We start from the raw sequence: 22,618 nt of genomic DNA, 5'->3' as shown, positions 1-22,618 counted from the left end.
AGTGTTGGGAAACATGCCAGCCAGTTACTGCAGAGCGAGATCGTAGACCCAACAGCGAGATAATGAAATGACGACGACATGGCTGCTGCTTGACTTATCACTTCTGAAGATCGGAGCCGAAAGGTCTGGAAATCAAAGCACAATGGCCCAAGACTAGAGGCTGGGGCTCTATCCTGGAGTTGGAAGACTGCCCATGTGTGTGTGTGGGTGGGCGGGAGGAAAACGGGCTTGTCTGCAGCTGTTCTTATCTTTTGTGTTGTTCTGCCGAACAAAATGGACAGGATATGTTGGACAGCGACACACAGAATGCTGCAGGAGCTCAGCAGGCCAGGCAGCGTCCATGGAGAGGAGTACAGGTGACGCTCCAGGCCCAGGCCCTTCAGTAGGACTGGATTAAAAAAGATGAGTAGAGCTCAAAGGTGGTGGGGGGGGGGGGGCGGGGGTAGGGAGAAGCACAAGGTGGTAGGTCAGACCGGGAGGGGGAGGGGTGAAGTAAAGAGCTGCACATCCTTAGGTTGTTGGTTGTAAATACAAATGATATATTTCACTGTATGTTTCGAGGCACATGTAATAAATAAATCTGAGTATGAGTTTGACTTCTTTGCCCCGCTGTCCTGCCCTTGTTTGCTGCAGGTTTGGAGTCTTTGAGTCTCTGAAGAACCACTTGGTCAATGAGAACGGGGTCCTGAGCAACCAGCGAAGCCTGCTGTGTGGCCTGGGGGCCGGGGTGGCCGAAGCTGTGCTTGTGGTTTGCCCCATGGAGACAGTGAAGGTAACACTAAGTCACAAGGAGGCAGCACGGTATCACAGTGGTTTAGTGTAATGCTTACAGTTTTCTCTTCCAACTCGATCTGTGCTCCGGACGCAACACCCAGCCCGAATAAAAGCAATCAGCAACATTCCTGATCAGAAAGTATCACGGGAAGTGTAATGCCGAGTCAAGGTTGTTTCTGGGCAGTATGGTCATGGAGCTGTAACAGTGCCAACGGCCTGGACTCAATTCCTGCTGCTGTCTGTAAGAACTTTGTACATTCTCCCCGTGATCACTGATGTTTCTTCCGGGTGATCCAGTTTCCTCACACAGTCCAAAGACGTATGGGTTAGGGTTAGCAAGTTGTGAGCATGCTATCTTGGAGCTGGAAGTGTGGCAACACTTGTAGGCTGCCCCCAACATATCCCCAGACAGTGATGGTTGTTGACGCCAAAGATGAATTTCACTGTAAGTTTTGATGTACAGTTGAAGTTAGGAGTTTACATACACCTTAGCCAAATACACTTAAACTCAGTTTTTCACAATTCCTGACATTTAATCCTCGAAAACATTCCCTGTCTTAGGTCAGTTAGGATCACTACTTTAATTTAAGAATGTGAAATGACAGAATAATAGTAGAGAGCATGATTTATTTCACCTTTTATTTCTTTCATCACTTTCCCAGTGGGTTAGAAGATTACATACACTTTGTTAGTATTTGGTAGCATTGCTTTTAAATTGTTTAACTTGGGTCAAATGTTTTGGGTTGTCTTCCACAAGCTTCTCACAGTAAGTTGTTGGAATTATGTTCCATTCCTCCAGACAGAACTGGTGTAACTGAGTCAGGTTTGTAGGCCTCCTTGCTCACACACGCTTTTTCAGTTCTGCCCGCAAATTTCCTATCAGATTGAGGCCAGGGCTTTGAGATGGCCACTCCAATACCTTGACTTTGTCGTCTTTAAGCAATTTTGCCACAACTTTGGAGGTATGCTTGGGATCATTGTCCATTTGGAAGACACATTTGCGACCGAGCTTTAACTTCCTGGCTGATGTCTTGAGATGTTGCTTCAATATATCCACATAATTTTCCTTCCTCATGATGCCATCTATTTTGTGAAGTGCACCAGTCCCTCCTGCAGCAAAGCACCCCCACAACATGATGCTGCCACCCCCATGCTTCACGGTTGGGATGGTGTTCCTTGGTTTGCAAGCTTCACCCTTTTTCCTCCAAACATAACGATGGTCATTATGACCAAACAGTTCAATTTTTGTTTCATCAGACCACAGGACATTTCTCCAAAAAGTAAGATCTTTGTCCCCATGTGCACTTGCAAACTGTAGTCTGGCTTTTTTATGGCGGTTTTGGAGCAGTGGCTTCTACCTTGCTGAGCAGCCTTTCAGGTTATGTCGATATAGGACTCGTTTTACTGTGGATATTGATACTTGTCTACCTGTTTCCTCCAGCATCTTCACAAGGTCCTTTGCTGTTGTTCTGGGATTGATTTGCACTTTTCGCGCCAGAGTACGTTCATCTCTAGGAGACAGAATGCATCTCCTTCCTGAGCGGTATGACGGCTGCGTGGTCCCATCGTGTTTATACTTGCGTACTATTGTTTGTACAGATGAGCGTGGTACCTTCAGGCGTTTGGAAATTGCTCCCAAGGATGAACCAGACTTGACATCATTTTCTGACCTCAAGCCGATAGAAAATTTGTGGGCAACACTGAAAAAGCATGTGCGAGCAAGGAGGCCTACAAGCCTGACTCAGTAACACCAGTTCCGTCTGGAGGAATGGAACAAAATTCCAGCAACTTACTGTGAGAAGCTTGTGGAAGGCTATCTAAAATGTTCGACCCAAGTTGAACAATTTAAAGGCAATGCGACCAAATACCAACAAAGTGTATGTAAACTTCTGACACACTGGGAAAGTGATGAAAGAAATAAAAGCTGAAATAAATCATTCTCTCTACTATTATTCTGACATTTCACATTCTTAAAATAAAGTAGTGATCCTAACTGACATAAGACAGGGAATGTTTTCTAGGATTAAATGTCAGGAATTGTGAAAATCTGAGTTTAAGTGTATTTGGCTAAGGTGTATGTAAACTTCTGCCTACAGCTGTTTATGTGACAAATAAAACTAATCTAAAAATAAAAGCTGATCCAATCAGTTGGCGGTCGAACAGAAATACTGCAAGGAGAAACAGATGGACTGGAGGAACATGCACCGTGTACAGGGATTAGGGGAATGTGCACTGTGTACAGACAGGGATTGGGGGAATGCGGACCGTGTACAGACAGGGATTGGGGGAATGTGGACTGTGTATAGACAGCGATTGGGGGAGTGGGGACCGTGTACAGACAGGAATTAGAGGAATGTGGACCGTGTACAGACAGGGATTGGGGGAATGTGGACCGTGTACAGACAGGGATTGGGGGAATGTGGACTGTGTACAGCGATTGGAGGAATGTGGACTGTGTACAGAGATTGGAGGAACGTGGACTGTGTACAGACAGGGATTGGAGGAATGTGGACTGTGTATAGACAGGGATTGGGGGAATGTGGACTGTGTACAGGGATTGGAGGAATGTGGTCTGTGTACAGACAGGGATTGGAGGAATGTGGACCGTGTACAGGGATTGGAGGAATGTGGACTGTGTATAGACAGGGATTGGGGGAATGTGGACTGTGTACAGACAGGGATTGGAGGAATGTGGACTGTGTACAGACAGGGATTGGGGGAATGCAGACCGTGTACAGACAGGGATTGGGGGAATGTGGATTGTGTACAGACAAGGATTGGAGGAGTGCGGACTGTGTACAGGGATTGGGAGAATGTGGACCGTGTACAGACAGGAATTGGAGGAATGTGGACTGGGTACAGACGGGGATTGGAGGAATGTGGACTGTGTACAGGGATTGGAGAAATGTGAACTGTGTACAGACAGGGATTGGGGGAATGTGGTCTGTGTACAGACAGGGATTGGAGGAATGTGGACCATGTACAGGGATTGGAGTAATGTGGACTGTGTATAGACAGGGATTGGGGGAATGCGGACCGTGTACAGGGATTGGAGGAATGTGGACCGTGTACAGGGATTGGAGGAATGTGGACCGTGTACAGACAGGGATTGGGGGAATGTGGACAGTGTACAGGGATTGGAGGAATGTGGACTGTGTACAGACAGGGATTGGGAGAATGTGGACTGTGTACAGGGATTGGAGGAATGTGGATCATGTACAGGGATTGGAGGAATGTGGACCGTGTACAGGGATTGGAGGAATGTGGACCTTGTACAGACAGGGATTGGGGGAATGTGGTCTGTGTACAGACAGAGATTGGAGGAATGTGGACTGTGTACAGACAGGGATTGGAGGGATGTGGACTGTGTATAGACAGGGATTGGGGGAATGTGGACTGTGTACAGGGATTGGAGGAATGTGGACTGTGTACAGGCAGGCATTGGGGGAATGTGGACTGTGTACAGGGATTGGAGGAATGTGGACCGTGTACGGGGATTGGAGGAATGTGGACCTTGTACAGACAGTGATTGGGGGAATGTGGTCTGTGTACAGACAGGGATTGGAGGAATGTGGACTGTGTACAGACAGGGATTGGAGGAATGTGGACTGTGTACAGACAGGGATTGGGGGAATGCAGACCGTGTACAGACAGGGATTGGAGGAATGTGGATTGTGTACAGACAAGGATTGGAGGAATGTGGACTGTGTACAGGGATTGGGAGAATGTGGACCATGTACAGACAGGGATTGGAGGAATGTAGACTGTGTACAGACGGGGATTGGAGGAATTTGGACCATGTACAGACAGGGATTGGAGGGATGTGGACTGTGTACAGACAGGGATTGGAGGAATGTGGTCTGTGTACAGACAGGGATTGGAGGAATGTGGACTGTGTACAGACAGGGATTGGAGGAATGTGGACTGTGTACAGACAGGGATTGGGGGAATGCGGACCGTGTACAGACAGGGATTGGAGGAATGTGAATTGTGTACAGACAAGGATTGGAGGAATGTGGACTGTGTACAGGGATTGGGAGAATGTGGACCATGTACAGACAGGGATTGGAGGAATGTGGACTGTGTACAGACGGGGATTGGAGGAATTTGGACCATGTACAGACAGGGATTGGAGGGATGTGGACTGTGTACAGACAGAGATTAGGGGAATGTGGACTGTGTACAGACAGGAATTGGAGGAATGTGGTCTGTGTACAGACAGGGATTGGAGGAATGTGGACCGTGTACAGGGATTGGAGGAATGTGGACTGTGTATAGACAGGGATTGGGGGAATGCGGACTGTGTACAGGGATTGCAGGAATGTGGACCATGTACAGGGATTGGAGGAATGTGGTCTGTGTACAGACAGGGATTGGAGGAATGTGGACCGTGTACAGGGATTGGAGGAATGTGGACTGTGTATAGACAAGGATTGGGGGAATGTGGACTGTGTACAGGGATTGGAGGAATGTGGACCATGTACAGGGATTGGGGGAATGTGGACTGTGTACAGACAGGGATTGGAGGAATGTGGACCGTGTACAGGGATTGGAGGAATGTGGACCGTGTACAGGGATTGGGGGAATGTGGACTGTGTATAGACAGGGATTGGGGGAATGTGGACTGTGTACAGCGATTGGAGGAATGTGGACCGTGTACAGGGATTGGGGGAATGTGGACTGTGTACAGACAGGGATTGGAGGAATGTGGACTATGTACAGGGATTGGAGGGATGTGGACCGTGTACAGGGATTGGAGGAATGTGGACCGTGTACAGGGATTGGAGGAATGTGGACCGTGTACAGGGATTGGAGGGATGTGGACCGTGTACAGGGATTGGAGGGATGTGGACCGTGTACAGGGATTGGAGGAATGTGGACTGTGTACAGGCAGGGATTGGGGGAATGTAGACTGTGTACAGGGATTGGAGGAATGTGGACTGTGTACAGGCAGGGATTGGGGGAATGTGGACTGTGTACAGACAGGCATTGGAGGAATGTGGACTGTGTACAGACAGAGATTGGAGGAATATGGACCGTGTACATTGTGATTGGATTAGTTATTTGGGCATCATGGTCAGCACAGACATGCTGAGTTAAAATACCATCTTGTAGTAACCATATCCATTCCAGGGAAATCCTCTAGAAATAGTGTAAGTAAAAGAACTCTTCAAAATTTGATTTATTTCATCAAATACATTCAGTGGCTACTTTATTTGATACTCCTGTATGTTTATGGTCTTCTGCTGCTGAAGTCCATCCACTTTAAGGTCGGTTATGTTGTGCATTCAGAGATGCTCTTCTGCAAGCCGCTTTTGTAATGTGTGTTATTTGGATGATCGTCACCTTTCCAGTCGCTTCAATCACTCTGGTGCTTCTCTGGATGCCCTGTTCTCTCACAGTCCAAAGTTGTTACTGGTTAGTAGATTGATTGGTCAATGTAAATTGTCCAGTGATTGGACTGGGGTTAAATACTTGATACTTTATACTTTATTGTCGCCAAGCAATTGATACTAGAACGTACAATCATCACAGTGATATTTGATTCTGCGCTTCCCACTCCCTGGATTACAAATCGATAGTAAATACTAAAAATTTAAATTATAAATCATAAATAGAAAATAGAAAAATGGAAAGTAAGGTAGTGCAAAAAAACCAAGAGGCAGGTCCGGATATTTGGAGGGTACGGCCCAGATCCAGGTCAGGATCCGTTCAGCAGTCTTATCACAGTTGGAAAGAAGCTGTTCCCAAATCTGGCTGTACGTGTCTTCAAGCTCCTGAGCCTTCTCCCGGAGGGAAGAGGGACGAAAAGTGTGTTGGCTGGGTGGGTCGTGTCCTTGATTATCCTGGCAGCACTGCTCCGACAGCGTGCGGTGTAAAGTGAGTCCACGGACGGAAGATTGGTTGGTGTGATGTGCTGCGCCGTGTTCACGATCTTCTGCAGCTTCTTTCGGTCTTGGACAGGACAACTTCCATACCAGGTTGTGATGCACCCTAGAAGAATGCTTTCTACGGTGCATCTATAAAAATTAGTGAGGGTTTTAGGGGACAGGCCAAATTTCTTTAGTTTTCTCGGGAAGTAAAGGCGCTGGTGGGCCTTCTTGGCAGTGAACTCTGCTTGGTTGGACCAAGTCAGGTCATTTGTGATATTGACCCCAAGGAACTTAAAGCTTTTGACCTGTTCCACTTGCGCACCACCGATGTAAATTGGGTCGTGCGGTCCGCTACTCCTTCTGAAGTCAACAACCAATTCCTTCGTCTTGCTGACGTTGAGGGATAGGTTATTGCCTTCGCACCATGCCACCAGGCTCTTAATTCCTCTCTGTACTCAAACTCATCATTACCCGAGATATATGAGCAAACTTATAAAAACGTATATTGAGTTTGATGGAAACTTTGCTACACAGTCATGGGTGTACAGTGAGTAGAGCAGGGGGCTGAGTACACAGCCTTGTGGGGCACCGGTGCTCACAGTGATTGTAGAGGAGAGCTTGTCCCCTATTTTTACAGCCTGGGTCCTGTCTGTGAGGAAGGTGAAGATCCAGCTGCAGACCTGAGTGCTAAGGCCCAGGTTCCAGACCTTAGGAATCAGTTTATTTGGAATGATGGTATTAAAGGCAGAGCTGTACTCAATGAAAAGGTTGTCAGGGGTTGCTGGGCAGTCAGACTTGAAGGGCTGAAAAAGCCTTTGCCATGCTGTCTCTAAATAGTGAAAATACTTGTGCAGTAATGTGAAGGTGTACAGGTATACTTAATGAAGTGGTCATGGGGTATATGTCAAAAATGTTCATTTTTGGGAGAGGTGCAGACTTATTTAGGAAAATTACTGAAAGGCAGAGGTTTAGCAAATTGCTAACTATACTGTGTCTGTTCACCCGTGCATCAGTTTCTATTCTAGATGAACAACTGACTTGCATTTAATCTTTTGGATTGTTTTGTCACTGTGGAATGTACTTACCTTTTATTATCCTTTCAGGTGAAGTTTATTCATGATCAAAACTCAGCTAATCCCAAATACCGTGGGTTCTACCATGGAGTCCGGAAGATTATTCAAGAACAAGGTAGGCCCCTCAATCTGGGTGAAGGGATGTCCTCTCCCAGCTACCCCACGGAAGTTTCTATTAATTAAAAATTCCAATTTCCATCTGTGGGGTGATCAGAAATGATGGAGAAGTTAAACCGTAATGTTTAAACTTTGTGTGCAACTTTCTGCTTCTTAGTGATTTAACAGAATTGGGGCAGAGTCAGATCAGGTCTATTATGACTGACTTACTGTATATGTTGTGAATTTGTTGTTTTGTGGCAGCAGTGCAGTTGAAAGACAGAATTACTATCAATTACAAAATAAATAAACAGTGGAAAAAACTCAGAACTCTGCTGGCAAAGTGAAGGAGCTGTTTCTAAGACGTTGAGTGTGTCGTCAGTCTCCTGTACCTCCTCTCTGATGGTAGTAATAAGAAGAGGGCACGTCCCAGATGTTGAGGCTCCTTAATGATGGATGGCCCCTTCCTGAGGCATCACCTCTTGAAGATCTTTGACTGTGATAGAGGCGGCTGAGTTTACAACCCTCTGCAGATTTTTTCCCCATCCTCTGCAATGGCCCCTCCATACCAAACAGCGATGCAACCGGTCAGAATGCCCTCTGTAGAAATTTGCAGGAGTCTTTAATGACAAACCAAATCTCCTCAAGCTGCTAATGAAATAGAATGAAGATTAGTTGGAGACCAAATGATGTCACTTTCAGTACTACATCCAACCTTGGGGGGGAACGCTTAGTTTTGTGAACATTTTGGAACAGACTAAAGTGCTTGAGAAGCACTTTTAAAGAGAACCTTCTCAATTTGAAAGGAATCTGTGAGCTCCCAAGTGAGAGAGAAGACTTCATGTTAGTTGTCTAAACTTCACAATTTGGCAACCTCCTGTAACTTTTACCTGTGATGATAGTCAGCATTTAAATATTTTCAAAGATTAACTTTATTTGTCGCATATACACACATCAAAACATACAGTGAAATGGGGTCACAAACACGAGGAAATCTGCAGATGCTGGAATTTCAAGCAACACACATCAAAGTTGCTGGTGAACGCAGCAGGCCAGGCAGCATCTCTAGGAAGAGGTACAGTCGACGTTTCAGGCCGAGACCCTTCGTCAGGACTAACTGAAGGAAGAGCTAATAAGTGAAATGGGGTGTTTGTGTCAACGCCCAACACAGTCTGAGGATGTTCTGAGGGCAGCCACAAGTGTCACCGTGCTTCTGGCACCAACATAGCACGCCCACAACTCACTGACTGACCGGTACACCTTTGGAATGTGGGAGGAAACCGGAGCACCCGGAGGAGACACGCACTGACTCTGACCCGGAGGAGACGCGCACTGACTCTGACCCGGAGGAGACGTGCACGGTCACTGGAATTGAATCCTGACTGCAGGCGCTGTGAAGCGTTGCGCTGACCGCTACGCTACCTTGCCGCCCTGCTCATCAATACTGCACACAGACATTGATTTGCTCACGTCACAGAGCAGTACAACACAGGACCAGGCCCTTCAGCCCATCTAGTCCATGCCTCATTATTATTTTTCCTGGTGCCATTGACCTACACTTGGACCATTGCCCTCCACATCCTTCGCGTCTGTGCTATACTGGCGCTGGAAACATGGTGATACTTGCGGGCTGCCCCAGGCCATCCTCAGACTGAGTTGGTTGTTGACACAAACGACACATTTCACTTTGTGTTTCCATGTTTTGATGTGCATGTGACAAATAAAGATAACCTTTCATTGAGACCATGTAAGCAGCAAAGAGGATAATCTCTCAACTCTTGGCTTTCAGGGCTTCGCGGCACATACCAGGGTGTGACAGCCACCATCCTCAAACAGGGCTCAAACCAAGCAATCCGTTTCTCGGTGATGACAATGCTGCAAAATTGGTATAAAGGTGAGTGGCAAATCCCAATGGTCCAGAGAACTGGTTACTGGATCTCTGTCCCCACTACTTTGTCCCGTAACCACCGCTCTCTTCTCACTACTACTATTGGGGAGGAGGTACACGACCCTTAGGTCCCACACCACCAGGTTCAGGAACAGTTCAACCACCAGGCTCCTGAACCAGAGTGGATAACTTCACCCTCCCCAACTCTGAACTGATTCCACAACCTATAGACTCACTTTCAAGGATTCTACAACTCGTGTTCTCGGGGTGGTGTATACATACTCTGATAATAAGGTTTACTTTGACTGGGATTGCTCTCAGCCAAAGCCAGGGGTCAGTGCAGATAGAGGAGTTCAGCCATTCCGAGTTCAGGATGCTCCCAGCCACCATGCCTCACTTTGCCATGGTTGCCTTAGAAGTTGCTCTGAAATGACACATCAATGAAAGAAAAATGGATTGCTATGTGGGAAGGGTGGGTGAGGTTTATCTGGGGGTTCTGCCACCGTGAGGCCGGTCTCAGTGGAGGAGCAATATCTCACGTTCCATCGAGGTAGCCTCCAACCTGATGGCATGAATGACAATTTCTCCCTCTGGTAATACTTTTCCCTCCTCGTTTCCTCTTCTGTTCCCCACTCTGGCCTCTTGCCTCTTCTCCTCTCCTCACCTTCCCCCAGTGCCCCTCCTCCCCCTTCTCCCAGCATTTCATGTGTGTTTATCTTGGAGAAGGTTGAAGGATCGGTCAGGAGAGGGAGAGAGAATGTGGCCCTCCTCAACAGCGGGGGTGATGACCTACCTGGGGGGAGCCGCAGCGGCCGTGCCTCTGGCTCCGGGTCTGGCCCTGTAGCTCAGAAGGGTAGGTAACTGAAAAGGACAGCAGCAGCAATAGGGGACTCTATAGTCATGGGGACAGACAGGTGATTCTGTGGATGCTAAAAGGAACAGATAGATCGCCTTCCAGGTTTCAGGCTCTATGATGTTTCTGAACGCGTCCACAATATCCGGAAAAGGGAGGGTGAGCAGCCAGAAGGTGTGTTACATATTAGTACCAACAAAATAGAAAGAAAAAGGGATGAGGTCCTGGAAAAAGAATACAGGGTGTTAGGAAGGAAGCTGAGAAGCAGGACCTCAAAGTAGAAATGTCAGGATTGCTGCCTGTGCCACGTGACAGTGAGGATAGGTATAGAATGAGGTAGCGAATAAATGCATGGCTGAAGAATTGGAACAGGGGGCAGAGATTCAGATTTCTGGAAAGTTGGGACCTCACCTGGTGCAGATATGACCTCTACAAAAGGGGTGGGTTGCACTTGAATCTGAGGGGGTCCAATATTCTTGCGGGCAGGTTTACTAGAGCTGTTGGGAGTGGTTTAAACTAAAATGGCAGGGGGATAGGAGCCAGTGTGATAGAGCTGATGATGACCCAGCAAGTTTAAAAGTAGATGATAGGGGTAACATGAATATAAGGAAGGACAAGCCAATGATTGGGTATAAATGCAGAAAGAACAAAAAGTTAAATTGTACCACAGAGGCAAAATTCAAAAGAGCGAAGAATGCAGAACTGAAGATGCTGTATTTAAATGCGTAGTATTCGGAATAAGGTGGATGAATGCTCGGCATAATTAAAGATTGGTGGATATGATGTTGTGGGCATCAGTGAGTCGTGGCTGAAAGAAGGTCGGAGTTGGGAGCTTAACATCAAAGGATAGACTTTGTATTGAAGGACAGGCAGGAAGGCAGAGGTGGTGGTGTGGCTGTATTGGTAAGAGATGGAATCACATCTTTAGAAAGAGGTCACATAGGTCAGAGAATGTTGAATCTTTGTGGGTGAAATTAAGAAACTGCAAGGGTGAAATAAACATGGTAATCATAGCAACACACACAAAATGCTGGTGAACGCAGCAGGCTAGACAGCATCCATAGGAAGAGGCACAGTCGACGTTTCAGGCTGAGATCCTTCGTCAGGACTAACTGAAAGAAAAGATAGTAAGAGATTTGAAAGTGGGAGGGAGGGGGGAGATCTGAAATGATAGGAGAAGACAGGAGGGGGAGGGATGGAGCTAAGAGCTGGAAAGTTGATTGGCAAAAGGGATACAAGGCTGGAGAAGGGAGAGGATCATGGGACGGGAAGCCTAAGGAGAAAGAAAGGGGGAGGGGAGCACCGGAGGATGGAGAGCAGGCAAGGAGTTATTGTGGGAGGGACAGAGAGAAAGGGAAAAAAGGGAAATAAATAAACAAACAAGCAGACAATTAGATAAATAAATAAATAAATAAATAAGGGGTGGGGTAAGAAGGGGAGGTGGGGCATTAACGGATGTTAGAGAAGTCAATGTTCATGCCATCAGGTTGGAGGCTACCCAGATGGAACATAAGGTGTTGTTCCTCCAACCTGAGTGTGTCTTCATCTTGACAGTAGAGGAGGCCATGGATAAACATATCAGAATGAGAATGGGATGTGGAATTAAAATGTGTGGCCACTGGGAGATTAGATTAGATTAGATTATGAGGACATGCAGTCCTCTTTTATTGTCATTTAGTAATGCAATTTAGTAGATCCTGCTTTCTCTGGCAGACAGAGCGTAGGTGTTCAGTGAAACAGTCTCCCAGTCTGTGTCGTTCAGCGAAACGGTCTCCCACTCTGCATCACAATCATATATAGGTCTCCAAATAGTAGCCAAGATGTGGGGTTGAGATTGCAAAGGGAGCTGGAAAAGGCATTTAATAAGGGTAATGTACAATTGTAATAAGATAATTCAATATGCAAGGGGATTGGGAAACTCAGGCTGGTGTTGGATTGCAAGAGTGGGAGTTTGTTGAATGCCTGTGAGATGGCTTTTTAGAGCAGCTTGAGCTTGAGCCTACTTGGACTAGATGAACTACATTCCAGGGTCCTGAGAGAGGTTGCTGAAGAAATAATGGATGCGTTGGTCATGATCTTTCAAGAATCACCTGATTCTGGCATGGTCCTGGAGGACTGGAAAATTACAAATGTCACTCCACTCTTTAAGACAAAAGAAAGGAAATTATCGGCCAGTTAGCCTCACCTTAGTAATTGGGAAAGTGCTGGAGTTTATTATTAATGATGAGGTTTTGGGGTACTTGGGGAGACTAATAATAAAATAAGTCAAAGTCAGCATGGTTTCTGTGAGGGGAAATCTTGCCTGACAAATTCTTTGAGGAAGTAACAAGCAGGGTGGACAAAGGAGAGGCAGTAGATGTCGCTTACTTGCATTTTCAGAAGGCAAAAGATAAAATACTGTGGTGTTACAGGAAATATGCTGGCATGGATAGTGGAATGGCTGACAGGCAAGAGGCAGTGAGTGGGAATAAAGGAGGTTTTTTCTGGTTGGCTGCCAGTGACTAGTGGTGTTCCTCTGGGGTCAGCTTTGGAACCACTGCTTTTCTCATTGTTTGTCAATGATATGGATGATGGAATTGATGGCTTTGTGGCAAAGTTTGTGGATAATACGAAGGTAGGTGGAGGGGTAGGTAGTGCTGAGGAAACAATGCGATTGCAGCAGGACTTAGACAAATTGGAAGAATGGCAAAATAGTGGCAGATGGAATACAGTATTGGGAAATGTGCAATAATGCATTTTGGTAAAAGGAATAACCTTCTCTAACCATTCCAGCCCACATAGCTACCCATTTTTCTATCGTCTATGTACCTATGTAAGAACGTTGTAAATATCCCAAATATATCAGGTGGCAGGGTGAATGTAGTTCTCTACCAAAGGAGGTGTAAGGTGCTCCTTCCCTCCACTAGCCAGCAGGTCACCCTTGGGCAAGGTGTAGCACCCGCTTAGGCCCCGTGATCAGGGTCGCGTGAAGCCATGGGAGCAGGTGGTGGATGGTCGTATGAGCAACCAGTGCAGATCACAAGTGGTGCATATGCAACCACTGACACCAGGCAGACAATCACTGAAGAGTATTGAGAAAAGCTGAGGTCATTCGTCTTGTAAAGACATTGCCCAGAAGAAGGCAATGGCAAACCACTTCTGACAAAAGATTTGCCAAGAACAATCATAAGAGATGGCTCATAATGAATGATTGAATGTATCTGCATGCAGTGTGTTCCATCACCTTGCCACTCTGTGTTTAAAAAAAACCCTACTTTGACACTTCCCTTATACTTTCGTCCAATCACCTTAAAGTTATGCTCCCTCGCATTAGCCATTTTTGGCCTGGGATAATGTCTCTGGCTGTCCACTTGATCTATGCCTCTTATCATATTGTACACCTCTATCTTGTCACTTCTCATCCTCCTTCGCTCCAAAGAGAAATGTCGTAGCTCATTCAACCAAACCTGTTCTGTAATTACAGGTGAGGACCCTCATAAATCCATCAGCCCATTCATCACAGCTGTGTTTGGAGCCAGTGCAGGAGCAGCCAGCGTCTTTGGGAACACCCCCCTGGATGTGCTGAAGACACGGATGCAGGTGGGAAGGGAGCTGCTGTAGTGAGATCTGTAATGGTTCAGTGTCTGTTGTAGATTAGAATGCTTAAAGAAAGCATTGGGAAGCTTGGGTGCTGCTGTGCACAGTGAGAAATTCCTGGATGTTGTTCTACAATGGAATGTTAGCCAACTCAGCACCCAGTGTAACCTGCTGAGAAAGAGGAAGAGATTGTCTTGAGCAAGTCCTTCAATTGGAAGTCTCTTGTTCTCTGCAGTAGAATAGAAAACCTCTGACTCATTAGACATGGGAACAGAATTGGGTCATTTGGCACATCAGGTCTGCTCTGTCATTCTATCATGGCTGATTTATTATCTCTCTCAACTCCATTCTCCTGCATTCTCCCTGGAACCTTTGATGCCCTGCCTAGTCAATCTATCAACCTCTGCCCACTGACCTGGTCTCCACAGCCATCTGTGGCAATGAACTTCACAGATTCGGTCCCCTGTAGTGCCCTCTGCAGTCCTGAGTGGTTCTATACTTCTTCAGTTGTCCATCGAAATCCGATGATGACATCCACTCCTTTAACGGTGAGATCTTTGATGACTATACAGTCCTATCCTGGACCCACAAGCTCTATTGCAGGTGGAACGTGTATATGTGGTAGTGGTGGCAACCATGGCTGCATTTCTCCTGGCTCTCTTCTGCTGTCTTCTGGTTGTTCTTTCCATCTCCAGAATACAAACCCTGTCCCTACACAGCTGTCGCCAAGTGGTACGGTCAGCAGCAACATCCTCCAGGTCCTCGGGTCTGATCTTGCATTTCCTTAAAGCATTCTTCATCTGATCCTTATAGCGCTTCTTCGGCCCTCCAGCTGAGCGTCGACCATGATGTAGCTGGCCGTATAACACTCTGTGGGGTAGCCGACATGGGGGCATCCTTATCACGTGCCCCAGCCACTGCAGCTGACGCTGGGTGATCATGGCCTCAATACTCCTGCAGTTGGTCTTTACAAGTATTTCAGTGTGAGGCACCCACTCACACCAGGTAATTCCCAGGATGCGCTGGAGGCAGCTTGTGGAAGCGCTCCAAGGACTTGATGTGATGGCTGTAGGTTACCCAAGCTTCACAGCTATAAAGGAGGGTGCTGACACAGACCGCTTGGTATATGGTGACCTTTGTGGAGGGACGAAGGCTCCTGTTCTGAAAGACTCTACGCTGAAGTCTCCCAAAGGCAGCTGATGCCTGTTTAATGCGGCTCTGGATGTCGTTGTCAATGCCGCTATCCTCAGAGAGAATGCTCCCCAGATATTTGAAAGATGGCACTACTGACAGCTTTTCATCACCAACAGTGAAGGCACGTAGAGTGGGTGGGACACTGGTACTCCACTGGCAAACCACTTCTGTCTTGGGGGTATTGACAGTCAGCCCCATCCTGCTGTACACTCTCACCGCCACAGCAAGGACAGTCTGAAGATCCTCCGGAGTGTGGGCCACAAGAGCACAGTCATCTGCATACTGCAGCTCCAGAACCCACTCTCTACAGAGTTTGGTGATTGCGTGGAGCCTCCTGATGTCAAAGAGGTTGCCATCTAATCTGACGTCCACTGCCACACGGCTGCTGTCTTCAATCTCGTTGTGGAGAAGCTTGGTAACACACAAGAGGAAGCTGTTAAAGAGCACTAGCGCTAGTACACACCCCTGCCTCATCCCTGTGCGTGCAAGGAGGGGCTCAGACTCTTGTCCTCCTATGGTCACCTGAGCAGTCATCCCATCATGGAGCTGGCGGAGGATGTTAACAAATTTATTGGGGCAGCCAAACCTAAGGAGGACATCCCATAAGAGCTCTCTTTGCATGGTGTCGAATGCTTTGGAGAGGTCGACAAAGGCCATAAACAGGTCCTGATATTGCTCCCGGCACTTTTCCTGAAGCTGCCGGGCTGTGAAGATCATGTCGATCGTGCTCCTGTTCTTCCTAAATCCACACTGTGATTCGGGCAGCATTGACTTGATGATGTTGCTAATGATTCTCTGAAGCATCACCTTAGCCAGGACCTTTCCAGCAACAGAAAGGAGTGATATGCCCCTACTATTGACACAGATGGCCTTGTCACCCTTGTTCTTATAAATCACAACAATGTTTGCATTTCTCCATTGCTGTGGGATGTTCTCATCAGTCCAGGCCTTGGCGATGTACTGGTAGAGGGTGCGCATACACATGTACCCTCCGTTCTTCAGTAACTCAGCAGGGATATTGTCACTGCCAGGGGACTTGTTCTTAAGGGAATGGACAGCTGGTAGAACCTCCTGGAAGGTTGGTGGTAGACTGAGGTCGTGAATAGGAGGAAGTTCAGGCAGTTCGTCCGGGATGGTGGGGTCTGCGTCAGAGTCCTGATTAAGCAGGGTGTTAAAATGCTCAGCCCACCTCAGCAGAATGGTATTCTGATTCTTCAGAAGTGTTAGACCATCTGCTGTTTTCAGGGGAGTAATGCATCATTTATTGGGCTGTAGATGGTTTTGACAGCATTGTAAAAGTTATGTATGTCATTATTATCGGCAAAGAACTGGATTTCATGTGCCTTTTCAGTCCACCACTCATTTTGTATGGCCTGTGTTGCCTTTTGTACTTTCTTCCGAGCTGCCTGCCAATTCTGCCTGATGCTGGTGGATAACAGGTTGTCTAAAGCTGCCCGGTGTGCTTTGTGCATGTCCTTAAGCAAGTTGTGGATGGTGTCTGAGTTATCATCGAACCAGTCTCAGTGGTTCCTGCTCTTATGGCCAATGGATTGGGCTGATATAGGTCCACTGTTGTTCCATGGTATTTTCTGAGTCCAGAGAAGGTTCCAGTCCCTTAGTTTCTCAGCTGGGATGCGTTGAAACTCACTTCTTGCTTCTGTATTTCTCAGGTGGTTGCAATTTAACCGCTTTTTATTGTTTTTTTGCGGCCGCAAGGAGGGACGCACTTTCATATGGAGCTTGGCCACAATCATACAGTGCTCAGTCCAGCACTCTGCACCTCTCATGGCACGGGTGATGAGAACATCCCTGATGTCATTATGTCTCACAATGATGAAGTCGATCATGTGCCAATGTTTAGAGCGAGGGTGCATCCACGAGGTCTTATATTTTGCCTTCTGTTGGCAGATGGTTCTATATAGTACTGCACGAACCCCCATAGTCTCTCATTGTCCCCTGCAGCCCTACATAGTCCCACACAGTCTCATACTATTCTACAGTCCTACACAGTCCCACACAGTACTATATGGTTCTATGCAGTCCTACACAGTCCTGTATAGTTCTGTGCAGTCCTACACAATCCCCCACAGTCCCACTTAAGGTTGATCTATACTTGTGCATACCGGCTATGCTGTAGCCTACGCAAGTGGGCTACGCCATTGTGAGCATTTATACTTGTGCGTTGGTGTGTCTGCGTCGCTCTGCAATTCACCGCCAAAACACTAGTTGGAGATGGGGTTTCTATGCCACTGTGTTGAGTTTCTTCCTGTACTTCAAACAATGGCGAGTGAAACTGAGCGCATCATGTTGGAGTTGGAGCTAATAAATGTTGAACAAGAGTTTCTTCTCTCTCAATTCTGAAATGGCGGAGAAGAAGCAACCAGAAATGTGTAGGAGGAAATGCGATGCTACCAAGCAGACCAATCACAGTTGTTGCGGTCTGCGTCGCTGCAATGTGTAGTTACATTTTGGGAGAGGTGCGCGTTAAGCTAAGGCGTAGGGTTCGGCGTAGACAACAGCGTAGGGTGCGTGGCTACGCTGTACCTACGGCGTACATTTGACGCAGAAGTATCAATTGGGCTATAGTCTCATGCAGTCCCATGCAGCCTCACTGCCTCCAAAGCAGCCTGCTGCAGAATTTGGTCGGGGACCTTTTGCCAGCCAGGATAGAAGAGCTGGACCGGAGTTAAGCCCCCTGGAGTCAGGCTTGTCTGGTTTCACATCTGACATTCCTCTCCCAGACAGACAGCAGGGCCCTCTCTGGTGACCTAAACACAAGAGATTCTGCAGATGAGCAACACGCAAAAAATGCTGATGGGGCTCAGCAGGTCGGGCAGCATCATCCATGGAGGGGAATGAACAGTCGATGTTTCAGGCTGAGACCCTTCATCAGGACGGGAACGGAAAGGAGCAGAGGGTGAGTGAGGGGACGGAGTCCTGTTGTGAATTACTTCCAGTGGGGAAAGGAAAGGCCTTTTGTACAACCAACCACCAGATCTGGAGGCGGATTCGAGTTTGGCCGTCTGTTTTGCACATTGGTTGTTTGTCAGTCTGTGTGTGTGTGTATGTGGCTTTTCATTGATTCTATTGTATTTCTTTGTTCTACTGTAAATCCATGCAAGAAAATGAATCTCAGGGTTGTACAGTATATGGAGATTTATACGTACATTGGTAGATTACCAATGAACTGTGACGGAGCTCCCGCTGTTTAAAGACCATCCACTGGTTTTCCTTCACCAGTCAGTTTCCTTCCTCCACTCCAACCCAGAAATCTGTTCCAGGTTTTCATTCCACCATGTGAAGAAGTCCTGCCATTAGCGCCTGCTCAGTTTGAGACCAGGTGCTATCTGCTGTCCACCACCTCCACCTGTTTGTATCATAAAGGCACATGAAAGGGAAAGATCTTTCAGCCCAACTGGTCCATACTGACCAAAGTGTCCATCTGAGCCAGTCCCATATCCTTCTGAACCTGGAGTTCTTAACCTGGGATCAGGGGTTGGTGGATAGATTCCAGGGGTCTGTGAAAAAAATATATCTTTGCCTTCACAAAGGTCTAACTGAAAATTAGCATTTCCTTCAATGAAGAATGCCGCTAACAAACCACAGTAATATTAGCAGTACCTGTGACTTTGTCACCAATAGAAATCACAGACATTTTCATATCACATTACAGTTTAATGTTCTTATTCAAGCTCAGCAACAGCTTTCACACTGATATGTCTTTAAAAAAAATAAAATTTACTTTTAACTCGCCTATATTTTCAGTGTGTAGTCTTGTTATTTAATGCATTCTTAATGGTGTGTTTCTGTTGCATGTTGCTCCCTGACCAAAACGCCACAGCTAATTCCGAATAATGGCAATGTATATGGTGAATAAAGTTGATTCTTCATCCTTGTATAATCACAGCCACTGAGGCTCAACATGATAAATATCATCAAGATTAAGATTAAGACTTTGCTGCCTGCAGGATGTGAGGAGTCCTTACCCTGACGTGATCATTTCTGTCTTTTACTGCACCTTTTTGCAGGGCCTTGAGTCGCACAAGTACAAGAACACAGTGGATTGTGCATATCAGATTCTGAGAAACGAGGGGCCCTTTGCGTAAGTAGCAGCATGTTGACCCTGTCCTAATTCCACACTTTCAGACTTTCAAAGCGTCTAAGCGGCTGTTGCCTTGTGTGCGGCAGGTTCTACAAAGGGACGGTTCCGCGCCTGGGCAGAGTGTGCCTGGACGTGGCCATTGTCTTTGTTATTTACGAAGAGGTCATCAAACTTCTGAACAGGACGTGGTGAACTGAGAACAGATTCAGCAGCGGCACCACACAGCTCCCTTCCCCACCCCTTCCACTCTCTCTCGTTTCCCAACAGCTGCCTGACACCCCTTCTCCTTCTCTCTGTCTCTGTACCTCTTCTTGTCTCCCACTCTTTCTCCTTCCCTTCCACTTTTAATCACCTTCCCTCCTTCCTCTGTCTCTGTCTGTCTGTCTCTCTCTCTCTCTCCCTCCCTCCCCCTCTCTCCCTCCCTCTCCCTCTCTCCCTCCCTCCCTCCCCCCCCCCCTCTTCCTGTGACCTAATGCTGAATGACAAGCCAGCCTTTCTATCAACTGCATTTGCCAAAAAGAGCATTGTGACTACGATAACTTGGACAAATTGTCGTCATCCTGGACGAGGCTGCCTCGATGTCTGAAGGATGTGGGGTGGTTGGGTATTGTCTGGGTAAGCCTGGTGCTCTATTATGAAGGGCAGGTGCCAATTCTGATGCCCTCTTTGTTAGGGGATTTGATTGTGATACTTTACAGTGAGTTTGTGGGGAGTTCTTGTTCCCTGACCCCTTCAGGATACTTTACAGAGTTTGAAGCAGAGGCTGACACTGAGCCAGCCTGTGAATCAGTACTGGAACCCAGCACTGTTGGGATTAAACTGATTACCTCTTCTACACCATGCCAGGAAAGTAAACCACGTCAAGTAAGCTGGAAAGTACTTCTTTTCTTTTTAAAGTGCAGTTGATTCTCATTTGGTTTAGTATAGCTTCCCCGATCTGTCAGAGTGTTATTTTTAAAAATGTTATTACACACAGTTTAATTTTATCTTTAGAATTGGACCTTGGACTTTTTCAAATCTTTCAGTCACCTGTCTTAAACCCTCTGTACATGGCTCGCTGTCTGGTGCCTCTGTGAACTGGCTGAGGCAATGTATAAACCCAAACTGTTAACTTGGATTATTGAGCCTGTCACAATCCACTGAGTAATCAGCTTAGACTCTACAATACAGCAACCATGAGGAGATACAAATTAGACCTCCCCCCCCAAAAACACCTACACCTCCTCTCCCTGGCCGCTCAGATTATGTCACTGAATCTGAGCTACATTACACCAGGACTCATCGGGGAGCCACCCCTTTGGTAAATTATTCTTTTTATTTACTTATTACAATATTGTTGCCCCTCGGTTGACAGACGAAAGCTGGCTCCCATTTTAATGAGCAATATACCTGAAACACTGAGAAAACCAGATCAGTTGTCTAAGCTGAGTCACCACAGGATGATTATAGTGATGCTTTGTTTGAGAATGACAGAAGATAATGGATGACTTGTTCTGGAACAACAGTGTGTTGTTGGGGCTCTGTTCTAAAACAGCCAAAACCATGGAGGTGTTGTTTGAGAACAACTAAAGGCGTATAAAGTTTTGTTCTTGAGCAGCGAGGATTATAGAGGAATAGAAATTTTACTCTAGTATAGCTGAATATTACCATGGATTTTCTCTAGAAAAGTTGAAGTGTGTGCAGGTCTGTTCTAGAGCAGCAGTGCACCATGAAGCCATTGCTCCAGAGCAGCCGATTGGGTAACATCAGCTTTGTTCAAGGACAACCACGGTTCATATGTGTTTTCTAGAAGAGCAGAGGGTACCAGAAGCTTTGTTCTGGAAAAATCACCCATTGTGTAGACATTGTTCTAGATTATGCTGAACAACTGAAGTTCCATTGCTGATGTTTTGCTAACTGGGGCCATGGAGGCTTATTAAAGCAGAACAAAGAAGGGGTTGTGCTGTTCCTCTGGTTTGTGCTATGGGGTTGCTGCCTTGCTGTTATCTCATATTACGTTCTTACACTGAGTTTATAATAAAATTATGGAACTTAATTATGGTGTATTAAATATCCCATGCTGTTATGGAAAAAGCTGCTCACATCATTAAGCAGATGTAATTGGAATGAGTAACTATGATACCCCGTCTGGCAGTGACCCTTGTGTTTTCTGGTTAAGGCTTTGAGAGTATTGGCTGTTTTCCAGATACCATGTCTGTTTTGAAAATATCACTAATTGAGCAGTGAACTCTCCATGTACAACACACCAACCACAAACTGAACATGGACAACAGCACATGAAACCTCAGGAGAGGAGAGGGTAATGCGTACAGGCAGCACCAAGTCATAAATGCATGACTTTCTGCAGAAGCTGGAAATCCAGAGCAACTCACACAAAATGCTGCAGGAACTTGGCAGGTCAGGCTGCATCTATGGAGAGGAATAAACAGTCAATTTTTCAGGCCAAGACCCTTCATCCGGACTGGAAAGGAAGGGGAAAGAACCCAGAACAAAAAGGTGGCGGGAGGGGAAAGAGTATAAGCTGGCAGGTGAGAGGTCAAGCCCAGTGAGGGGGAAAGTGAGTGGGTGGAGGAGGGCAGAGGATGAAGTAAAAAGCTGGGAGGTGATTGGTGGAAAAGGTGGAAGAGTTGAAGAAGAAGGAACCTGACAGGAGAGGAGAGGAGTAAGGGAAAGAGGAGGCGCACCACAGGCAGGTGAGAAGAAGTGAAGGAGCGAGAGGGGTCCGGAATAGAAAAGGAGAGAATGGGGAGGGGGAAATCACCCCCTCACCTTGAATGATTGCCCTCTAGTGTTAGACATTGTAACCCTGGGAAAAAGGTACTAACCATTTGTCTATGCATCTCATAATCTTATAATAATTTCCATTCAGCTGCTGCCATTCCAGAGGAAACAGCCCTAGTTTGTCCATCTCTAATTATAGCTCCTACTCACTAATCCAGGCAGCTTCCTGGTAAGCCTCTTCTGCACCCTCTCCAAAGCCTCGACATCCTTCCTATAATGGGGGTGACAAGACTGTAATCAATACTCCAGATGCGGCCTAACTAGAGTTTTATAAAGCAGCGGCGTAACTTCCTGACTCTTCAACTCAGTTCCCCTACACATGCCGTATGCTGCCTTTCCCACCCGCTCCACCCGTGTCACTACTGTGACTGTCTAAACCAGAGACACGCAGGGCTGTAAGGCGGATAA

The 22,618-nt window shown here is 46.7% G+C and overlaps 1 protein-coding gene across 1 annotated transcript; it reads left to right on the top strand.

The window, feature by feature from the left end:
* The first annotated feature begins 298 nt into the window (after nt 1-298).
* Nucleotides 299-21,434, top strand: LOC140187695 (tricarboxylate transport protein, mitochondrial-like). Its single transcript, XM_072243246.1, has 7 exons — nt 299-356; nt 634-772; nt 7,751-7,835; nt 9,606-9,710; nt 14,021-14,136; nt 19,356-19,429; nt 19,516-21,434. Exons 1-7 carry the CDS (start codon nt 307-309, stop codon nt 19,619-19,621), a joined length of 675 nt encoding a protein of 224 aa, XP_072099347.1. The 5' UTR covers nt 299-306; the 3' UTR covers nt 19,622-21,434.
* Nucleotides 21,435-22,618: the final 1,184 nt, after the last annotated feature.

This window comes from Mobula birostris, chromosome 25 (assembly GCF_030028105.1).
Source record: "Mobula birostris isolate sMobBir1 chromosome 25, sMobBir1.hap1, whole genome shotgun sequence".
NCBI lineage: Eukaryota > Metazoa > Chordata > Chondrichthyes > Myliobatiformes > Myliobatidae > Mobula > Mobula birostris.
Note: the sequence above shows the minus strand (reverse complement) of the source record. Positions and strands in the feature narration are given on the sequence as shown.